The 9992-nt window shown below is 54.4% G+C and overlaps 2 protein-coding genes across 13 annotated transcripts in view; both read right to left on the reverse strand.

Moving 5' to 3' along the window:
- Positions 1–886: 886 nt before the first annotated feature.
- On the reverse strand, positions 887–2109 carry LOC108513880 (uncharacterized). The gene is given in 2 exon segments (XM_017849820.1): positions 887–1357; positions 1359–2109. Coding segments are annotated over 2 exon segments (582 nt in total). The 5' UTR covers positions 1749–2109; the 3' UTR covers positions 887–1165.
- A 1558-nt stretch (positions 2110–3667) lies between these two features.
- POU2F2 (POU class 2 homeobox 2) overlaps positions 3668–9992 on the reverse strand; it is a 74601-nt gene continuing 68276 nt past the window's right edge. For 4 of the 12 annotated variants that reach the window (XM_017849822.1, XM_017849821.1, XM_017849824.1 and 1 more), the window contains 8 exons: positions 8835–8996; positions 8541–8682; positions 8298–8446; positions 8042–8218; positions 6581–6647; positions 4792–4990; positions 4590–4663; positions 3668–4314 (listed from right to left, as the gene is read on the reverse strand). In XM_017849822.1, the coding sequence (XP_017705311.1) occupies positions 3983–4314; positions 4590–4663; positions 4792–4990; positions 6581–6647; positions 8042–8218; positions 8298–8446; positions 8541–8682; positions 8835–8996 (1302 nt within the window). In that variant the 3' untranslated portion in view covers positions 3668–3982. The remainder of the gene's footprint in view (positions 4315–4589; positions 4664–4791; positions 4991–6580; positions 6648–8041; positions 8219–8297; positions 8447–8540; positions 8683–8834; positions 8997–9992) is intronic. The other 8 variants (XM_017849830.1, XM_017849831.1, XM_017849828.1 and 5 more) reach the window with 4 other exon arrangements.

The raw sequence follows: 9992 nt of genomic DNA on the forward strand, positions 1-9992 counted from the left end.
TTTTTTTTTTTTTTTTTGGCACAATGAAAAGGCCTACCATTAGGGTAGACCCAGTCTCTGTCCCTCCCTTAAGTAGGAGGTCAAGGTTGGGGAGAAGAGAAATTCAGAGGGCTCCCCACTGCTCCAATCCACTCATCTCTCCTCTCTTTCTAGCCCAGGCCCTCAGCTCCCAACCTCGGACATCTAACCTAGCTCATAGCCTAGCCTGGGGTTTCCCTCCCCATCCCCCACATAAAGCTCCCCTGCCCTCCAACTCTCTCGTTCACACACAGACACACGGACACAGGCTCTGTACAGACCACAAAATAAAAACGATGAGATAGTTTTGTTTCCCGGAGTCGAGACGGGGGACCAGAGTGGAAGGGGCAGATGGGGTGGGGGGCATGAATTCCCCATCACCTTCCCAACCCTGGCTCCCTCCAGTCCCCCAGCCCCTTGCCCTGGCTGGCCCCCAGCCAACGATATTTGGTTTCCTTTTTTTAACATTAAAGTTCTATGAGGTATTTGGTGCCTTATCTCGAGTCCTCGGGGGAGGGGGCCCAGGGGGGAGACCTGGGGCTCACCTGCCCCTCCCTCCCTCCTACCCCCTTCCCAATATTTGGTTTCACAGCTGTAGTTAAAGCTTGGGATTTGGTTATTTTTCCCCCTCCCAGGAATTTTTTTTTCCTGTTTTTCTTTTCCTAGGTGTGAGGGTTGGATGGGGAGGGTCCCCAGCACCCCTGGCTGCACAGGGGTCCCTCCACCAACGTCAGGGCATCTGCCCCATCCCTGCCCCCTGCTCCTCTTCTCTTTGCCCCACTACCCCATACTGGGGTGGGGAGAGGTCCCAGGTGGTGGGACTTGATGGGGAGGAAGCAGGATGAAGTGGGTGGTGGTGAGTCCTGGATTTTCTTTCCTTTTTTTTTTTTTTTTCTTTTTGGTCTAGAATCATAGGGTTTTTTTGAGTCATCTCCACCATGCCTTCCATGCTGCCTGTCTTCTCGGAGGGGGTTTTTGGTTGTAATTCCTTTCATTTTGCTCTGCTCAAATGTCCTTCCTATTTGGTCAGGAGCCCTTGGCCCCCTCTCCACCTTTGGGCTGGGGCCCAAGCCCTCTTGCCAGTCCCTTCTCTCTTCAGGAAATAAACATGGACAAACTCAGAGGTAGGGTAAGGGCAGGGAGTCATTCAGCGGAGATGCTTACATTCCGGCGAGGATGGGTCAACAAGGTGCCAGGCCCCATCGTGCCAGGGATGGGAGGGGCGGCTACTACACCACTGCCCGGACAAGGCACCCGGAGGCCCCTGCAATGGCCGAGTCTCTGCTGCCTCCGTGGCCCAGCCCAACAGTTTCATTTCCCGGGTGGGAGAAGGGAGACAAGGAAAAAAGAGAACGCTGACGCCTGGGGCTCCATCTGCCTCTCCTTGGAGTGTCCGGCAGAAAGTGGAAGCTGCCCAGGCCAAAGCCCTGTGGTCTCAGGGCTCTCCCCTCTCTCTGCTCCTGCCCAGCGAGGGGCGGGGGCCACACTGTGGCTGTCAGGCCCCACCCTGATTTCAATGGCTCGTGTCCTTCACTGCAACACTTTGGTTTGAGGAGAGACACAGAAAGAACAAGATTATGAGAGGAGAGAGGAGAGCAAAGGGAGAGGGAGGAGAGAGGAAGGAGGGAGAAGAGAGGAATGAGAGGAGGAGAGAGGACAGACAAAAGAGAACCAAAAAAGAAATCAAAGGAGGAATCAAACCACCGGAAAGTTGTTAAGTTTTCCTTCATCTGTTCTTTTTGCTTTCTTACTCCCTTTTTTCCTGTCTTTCTTTTTTTAAAGCTTTTTCAGTTGATCTGGGGGGGGAGTTTGGGGTTCTTCACCCCTGTCCCTGACACCCTCTCTCAGCCCCACCCACCTGCTTCTATCTGCCCTGGCCGAGGGACAGGCCCTGCCCTAGCTGCCCCCTCCGGCTTTCCCAAAGACGATGTCCATGAGGTATTTGTGAAGAGAAAGAAGCATCCGTCCTTCTGTCCGCCTTGGGGAACAAGGGCCACCGGTGCAGGGGCTTGGCTCCACCTCGCGGTTCCGTCTTATTCTTGAAGAGTCCTCATCTTCTTTCCCGTTTATATATATATATATATGTATGTATATATATATNTCACACATGCACACACGCACACACCCCAGTGGTGGGGTTCCTCGAGATGGCATCCCCATCAGGGTCCATGTGGTGGGACAGTGCCACAGCCTGTGGTCCCCATCTGAGAGGGTGCGGTGGTGGCCACCAATCCCACAAGACCTCCACAAGTCTTGGCTGGACCCTGTGTTTGACCAGCCCTGGACACATCTCCACTGACGATGGACAGAGGAGAGACGCCACTGGGAGCCACCCTGCCCTCCTGCTATTGTGGAGGCCAACAAAGTTTTGAACCAAAAACCAAAAAAACAGAAACAAACAATAAATTTAAACTAGAAAAAAAGAATTTATATATATATATATATATATATATATAAATTCTTTTTTTCTAGTTTAAATTTATTGTTTGTTTCTGTTTTTTTGGTTTTGGTTCAAAACTTTGTTGGCCTCCACAATAGCAGGAGGGCAGGGTGGCTCCCAGTGGCGTCTCTCCTCTGTCCATCGTCAGTGGAGATGTGTCCAGGGCTGGTCAAACACAGGGTCCAGCCAAGACTTGTGGAGGTCTTGTGGGATTGGTGGCCACCACCGCACCCTCTCAGATGGGGACCACAGGCTGTGGCACTGTCCCACCACATGGACCCTGATGGGGATGCCATCTCGAGGAACCCCACCACTGGGGTGTGTGCGTGTGTGCATGTGTGAGGGAGGGAGAGGCATTCGCCAGTACCAGAGGGGCATAGGGTGGGAAAAGCAAGGTGAGTTCTCTTTTTGGTTTCTGGTTAATGTCAAAGAACGTGAAGGATCCCACGGATAGGCACTGGAATATGAATTTTTTTTTTTTTCAGGGAAACAGATAGGATGGAAAAAGACAACTGAATGCCCTCAACTGAATGCCTTCATCCCCTCTAGCCTGAAACTTCCACCTTCCCATAAGATGGGGAGGGAGTCGCTTCCAGAGCAGAGGAGGGTGACAGGGTTGAGGAGGGATTTGTGAGAGCTAGAACTTGGCAAAATGGCCTAGCCCACCTTTCAAAGGGGAAAAGAGGGAGGAACAAGGGATGAAAAGTTGTCCCCAGGCCTTCTCTTGAACTCTCCCCTGGCTGGGGGGAGGCAGGAGGTTAAAGCGAGCCCCCCTGCCCAGGTGGGGAGAGCTGGGGGCCAGGGGAGAGGGGGACACATGGTAGGGACACATTCTGTTGAGCACAATGCTAAAAATTCTGTACATCCTTTGGATGAAGCTACTGAATATTTGGTGTAAGGTTGTTCAGGCCCTTTCTCTTTCACCTTCTGGAAAATAACATTTGGTGAGTGGTGCTGAGCCCCAGCCCATCTGCCCAGGCTGTGCCCTGTCTTCGCTGGTCCAGGGCTGGGGGCCGGGCCTAGGAAGCTGGCATCTTCTCTTTTTCCATCTGTAGCCCCACAGGGGAGGCAGGGTTGGGGGTTGGTCCCACAGCCAGGGCTCGGTGGCATGAGGTCTGACCTGCTGGAGGCTTCTCCGCCCCTGGCTGGGGTTCTTATTTGGCGTTGTAGCAGTGAGGGTGAGCACGCTGAGGTCTGGCTCGCGACTGGTTTTTTGGTTTGTTTGATTTTGTGGGGTTTTTTTTGGTTAGTTTTTGGTTTTTTTTTGTTTGTTTGTTTTTCACCTCTGGTTCCTTTGGGGCAGCTGGTTTCTGTTGTGATTATTTTTGGTTTTCTCTTTTGTTGGTTAGTTTATTTCCTTTTTTTTTTTTTTTTTTTTTGGTTGGTTGGTTTTTTTGGTCTTTCCTCCCTTGTCACTCTGCTCTGAGGACCCTCTGTGTCCCCACCACTGGCCTCCTCGCCCTCTTCCCAGGTGAGGGACCAAGGCAGGGATCAGAGGAATGGGAGGGGAGGCATGGCTGGCCCTCACTCAGGTTTGGACCCTGCCTCAGGCCCCCCTGGGCCTCCAGAGGTCTGTGCGGCCACCTCGCTGCAAGTGGAGGACGAGGAGGAGGAGGATGAAGAGGATGAGGAGAGGCCAGGAGACTTGCTGGAGATGGAGGCTGCCACGGCCGCAGCTGCTGCTGAGACCAGGCCCACGCCAGGCGGGGTGCTGAGCAGGGGCAGCCCAGCATGGTTCAAGAAGAGCGGCGAGGTCACCAGGCCGGGGCTCCCCGGGGTTGCGCCAGCTGCCCCCAGCACCAGGTTCCCGCTGCCATCAAGGCTGGTAAGGGGCAGGGTTCCACCAGAGGCCAGGGCTGGCGGGGAGAGAGAGAGGCTGGGCTGGGGACATGCCGGGCTAGGGGAGACCTTTGCCTTCCAGCGTCCTGCCCAGAGTGCCCCCCATCTCCCCATCGGTCCCACTGACCCCCATCAGCACCCCTCACACCTTCCCCAAAGGTGAGATGGGTATGAAGAGGCGAGCGATGCAGTGAGCAGGGGCGGGATGGCATGGCTGGAGCAACAATGGCAGGGCTCGAGGCCCCAGAGGATAGGGCTGGTGACGATGGGTGTGACATGAGGCAGCACGCACCTTGGATAGTGGCCAAAGGGTTGTTGCTCATGAGGGCTGGACTCAGCCCGGAGCTCAACCCCACCATTGTGCTTCTGCAAGAGGCAAAGCAGAGGCATTAGCAGGGGCAGGGACCTGCCAACATAACTGGGGTGCAGCTCCCCACCCTAGAAGCAGCAGCAACCCTGCTTCTCCCCACAGCCTCCCACTTGCACCCACTTACCCCGTGCTGGGGTTCAGGCCCGACAAGCCGATAGCCGAGTGGCTGCCTTGAGGGCTGGGGTTTGTGCTGTTGGTGGTGGCCGGGGGTGGGGGAGTGACAGAGGGGATGGAATTGAGGGGGGGCACAGCCCCGCCCCGCCCCACCCCTCCAGCTGTCCGGCTGGGGTGGAGCGTCCCCACAGCTGAGGATAAGGTAGTAACTGCCAGAGAGAGACAGAGAGATGGGGTCTTCAGCTTCCACTCATCCCCCACTGAGGAACCTGGGGTCAACTCCTACTTGTCCTCTCACCCAGCTCAACCAGCATCTCCTCAGTCAGAACAGCCTTAGACCTCCCTGCCCTCTCTTCCCAGAGTGATTTCCCTGTGCCTCTGCCATGGTGACCCCTATCATAACAATGGAAGTCAAAGCAGCTGCTTCCTGCTGAGCCCTGGCACTCTGCACTCCCCGCCCTGAACCACTTTTTTACCGACTAGAAACGGGGGCGCCCAGGAGTCAAAACCCTATGGCTCCCTCTAGGGGAGGGGCGAGGGGTGCCAGGCACATTGCCACAGCTGAGGGACGGGCAACCTGGCAGGGACTGAGGGCCCAGACTCAGCCAGACTGCTGGGGTAGAAACTCCTGGCTCTGTCTCATCCCAGGGGTGCCCTTGGGCGAGTGCCTTAACCTCTCTGACCTTCAGATCCCTTGTCTGGAAAATGGGGATAATAATAGAACCTATCTCATAAAATGAGTTTGAGAATTAAGTCAGTCAATGCAGTTTACAAAGAGCTTAGTACAGTGCCAGGCAAGCACTTTCTACTTTATAAATCTCCACTTACTATTTTCTAGCCTGGGGAGGGGCAGTATGTTGTTGTTTGTGTGTGTGTGTGTGTGTGTGTATAATGTGTATATATATATGTGTGTATATATATTACGTATATATTATGTGTATATATATTATGTGTGTATATATGTGTGTGTGTGTGTGTGTATATATATATATATATATTTTTTTTTGAGATGGAATCTAACTGTTGCCCAAGCTCGAGTGCAATGGTGTGATCTCAGTTCACTGCAAACTCCTCCTCCCGGGTTCAAGCGATTCTCCTGCCTCAGCCTCCCAAGTAGCTGGGATTATAGACACATGCCACCACACCCAGCTAATTTTTGTATTTTTAGTAGAGACAGTGTTTCCCATGTTGGCCAGGCTAGTCTTGAACTCCTGACCTCAGGTGATCTGCCTGCCTTGGCCTCCCAAAGAGCTGGGATTATAGGCATGAACCACCACACCAGGCCAATTTTATATTATTCTTATATATATGGTGTATAACCATACATCTAAACCTGCTGTGTCCCAGGAATAGGGAGGGGAACTCTGGGTACAAGAGTATGTATGTATGCATGTATGTGTGTATACATACATACACTCTTACATACATGTATTTATATTTTTTGTATGTATTACACATTTATAATAATTTTATAAAAACTGAGGCTTAGAAGGATAAAATAAGCGCTTGAATTCACACAGCCTAAAAATGACAGAGGCCAGGCACAAAACCCAAGTGCCTCACCTTTTACCAGGCCCATGCTTTTCTCATATGAAATCGTGAAGCAGATTAAAGCTGAGTTGCTCCTGTAGAGGAGGGGTGAGTCCTGCCCTCTTCCCACTGTCTCTCCCTTTCCCCCACCCACACTCCCCGGGCTCAGTCTTGAGGCCCATGGACACCCAGAGCCACTTGGGAACCTCAGGCTCCAGCCTGTGCCACATCCTCCCAGGCCCCCCTCATCATCTTCTGCCCTCCCTGACCTGTTGTGCTCAGACTGCTGGAAGCTTGGGACAACGGTAAGGTCCCCGCGCCCCCTTGGGGTGTGACCTGAGGAGAGAAGAAAGGAGGTATGGTTAGCCACTGTCTGCCAGCAGCCCCCGTGATGCTCCCTGCAGGACCCCACTCCTCTGTCCCAGGATGGGGGCAGGGGGCTTTGGCACAATGCTGCATTTGTATTATTCTACATGCTTTCTTCACACTTGCCCTAGCTGATCCTGAGCCATAAGCATGAAGGGCTAATTCTCCATTAAGAGCACCCCGAACCTCTCTTCTGACACCACCCCGTCTGGCTAGTCTCTGCAGGGTTGCGTCCTGTCTGAAGTGACTACACCGGAAGAGTGGCTGCTCTACATGCTCCTACTATTGTTGGTTCTGCAAAACTAAAATTCTTTCCCCTGGACAAGCAAACACCACCCTTTTACCAGTGGGGTTGGCAAGCAATGCAGCAGAGACTGATCAAAGTGACCCAGGCAGGGAAAGAGCAGATCTGAAGTGTGAGGCTAAATGGATGCATATCTTTGTATCAGGGTGTTGAGATGTCATATTACTTGATATTCTGGGACCATCTACCAGCTTCCTTCTTGGCCACCCCACCTCCAGTCTCACCTTTGCATCAGCCCCAGAAACCTCACTAAATGTGTGGTTTCTCTCCTTCCCCAGCTTAAAACCCCTCCTTACCTCCTCACTGCCCATGGTTCAAGTTCCAGTTCTTCACTGTAAAGCTTGGGGTACATGCCCCCACCCCTTCCCCAACCTCATTCATATAAACTGCAGCACCAACCACACTAAATTGCACTGGAGTTTCTCAAATTGGGCTGGGCACACCGTGGTTTCTAGGCCTTAGTGCACACTGTCCAGGAAGGCCCTTTGCCTCCTTGTGGCTGGCTAACTCTCCCTTGTCCTTTAGAACTCAGTTCAGACAGTGCCTCCTTCACCCCACTGGGGATGGGGGCTCCTCTCTGGAGCATCACAGCTCTTTCCAGGAATGGAAATAAAGGGATGGGATAAAGGATGTCCAGCTGTGTCTGAGATCAAGTGGGCCTGTGTGTAGCTATGGACCTGAGAGTACACCCATGGGTGTGACAATGTCCCTGAATGCCCAATAAATGCCTCTCCCTGCCTCCGTGTGGTTGTGAGCCTGTGTGTTCTAACCTGGACCACGTCCTTGGACATATATCCCTCCCTGTGTGGCTATGGCACTGTAATAACTCTGTGTCTGGCTATGTCGGTGTGTATCTAGGGGTGCTTGTATCCCCCACGTAAGACCACAGTTCCCTGGAAACTGCCCCTGTGTGACTGTGCCCATCTACATGATGGCCTGCCCCCAAGAGCGACTCTCTTTGCCTCTGTTCTAGGCTCTGTGGACAACTAGGTAGGGTGGGCTTCACACAGGTGCCTGCGGAGTTCTGTGGTCTCCCACCCCCCAGGCGGGCTCTTGGTACCATATGGGGGCTGTAGCTGGCCGGCTTCCCCGGGCTGGGCAGCATGGGGGCCGCACTGCAGGGGTTGATGCGTTTCTCCTTCTGGCGCCGGTTGCAGAACCAGACGCGGATCACTTCTTTCTCCATGTGCAGCTGCTCGGCGATCAGCAGGATCTCCTCTGAGGTAGGCTTCTGGTTCTACAGGCAGAGGGCTTGTTAGCCCGGGGCCCACCGCCCGCCACCCCTCAGGTGAGGGCCACCCAGAAGAGGGCCTCACCGCTAGAAAACTCTTCTCTAAGGCGAAGCGGACGTTTGTCTCGATGCTGGTCCTCTTCTTGCGTCTCCGTCCGGGCAGCCCATCGAAACCCAGGCTGGGGCTGCTCAGCTGGTTGGGGCTGGGCAGGCTTGAGTCCACAGACATAGTCTCTGTGCCCCGGGGGAGACGAGAGCATTAGAAGGCGCCTCCCGTGGCCACCGGCTACCGCCCTCCCCCTACGCGGGAGCCCCAGCCTAGTCCCACCTGCGTCATTGAGCCACTTCTCCAGGAGGGGCTTGAGTTTGCACATGTTCTTGAAGCTCAGGTTGAGGGCCTCAAAGCGGGAAATGGTCGTCTGGCTGAAGTCGTTGCCGTAGAGCTTGCCCATGGCCAGGCCCACATCACCCTGGGCCAGTGGGGCGGGGAAGGGGCTGAGGTCAGGGTGGGGCCTTCCGGCACTGGGTCCGCTCCGCCCACCGGTTGGCCACGCCCCTCGCGGCATCCATCAACTGACCACGCCCCCACACCCACGCCCCAGCCTGCAAGGTGGCTCCAGACCTGCGTGAAGCCCAGCTTGATGCGGCGTTGCTTGAAGGTGCGGGCGAACTGCTCCAGCTCCTCCAGATCACTGGGCTCCTCGGGGTGGGATGGTGGCTCCAAGCATTTGGGGGGCTGCGGGTGCGAGAGGTGCGGGTCGGGCAGCGTAGGGCGGGTCACAGCCTGGTGGGGTGGGCAGGTGGGTGGGATGCAGGGCGGAGGACCAGGAGTGGGCTCAGCGATGGATGCACAGTCTCCCTCCCGCCCTCTTCGCCCCTGCGTTCCATCCGCCGCCTGCAGACTCCCCCCGCCTTCCTCCACACGTACTGTCAATCCCTTTAAAGGTTCGACTCTGCTGCCCTACATGGGATTCCTCATTGCCTGGGACTCTCTGTACTGTCCCTTCACGCCTGCGAACTCCCAGTAGGAGCAGCCAGGGCTCTCTCCCTGGAGCCGGAGGCAGTGGTTCATCCTCATCTCAACCGGGGAATCAAGGACTGGCCCTGCCACCAAGTCACTGCTTAGCCCAGGCCTCACTTTCCCCCTCTGCAGGATAGGAACAATCACTGCTGTTCTGTCTACCCAATGGGGCTGTTGAGAGAACCGGGTTAAAAATGAGTAGGTCGTGCAGACCCATGGACTGCACAACGCCAAGAGTGAACCCTAATGTCAACTATGAACTTTGGGTAATAGTGATGTGTCAATGTAGGTTCATCAGCTGTTACACTTGTACCACTCTGGTTGGGGATATAGATAATGCGGGAAGCTGTGCATGTGCAGGGTCAGAGATAGATGGGATATCTCTATATCTTCCACTCAGTTTTGGTGTGAATCTAAAACAGCTCTTAAGAAATTAAGTCCTGGCCGGGCGCGGTGGCTCAAGCCTGTAATCCCAGCACTTTGGGAGGCCGAGACGGGCGGATCACGAGGTCAGGAGATCGAGACCATCCTGGCTAACCCGGTGAAACCCCGTCTCTACTAAAAAATACAAAAAACTAGCCGGGCGAGGTGGCGGGCGCCTGTAGTCCCAGCTACTCGGGAGGCTGAGGCACGAGAATGGCATAAACCCGGGAGGCGGAGCTTGAGATCCGGCCACTGCACTCCAGCCTGGGCGACAGAGGGAGACTCCGTCTCAAAAAAAAAAAAAAAAAAAAAAAAAAAAAAAAAAAAGTTTTTTCT

The sequence above is a fragment of the Rhinopithecus bieti genome, unplaced genomic scaffold (assembly GCF_001698545.2).
Source record: "Rhinopithecus bieti isolate Rb0 unplaced genomic scaffold, ASM169854v2 scaffold_33065, whole genome shotgun sequence".
In the NCBI taxonomy this organism is placed as follows: Eukaryota; Metazoa; Chordata; class Mammalia; order Primates; family Cercopithecidae; genus Rhinopithecus; species Rhinopithecus bieti.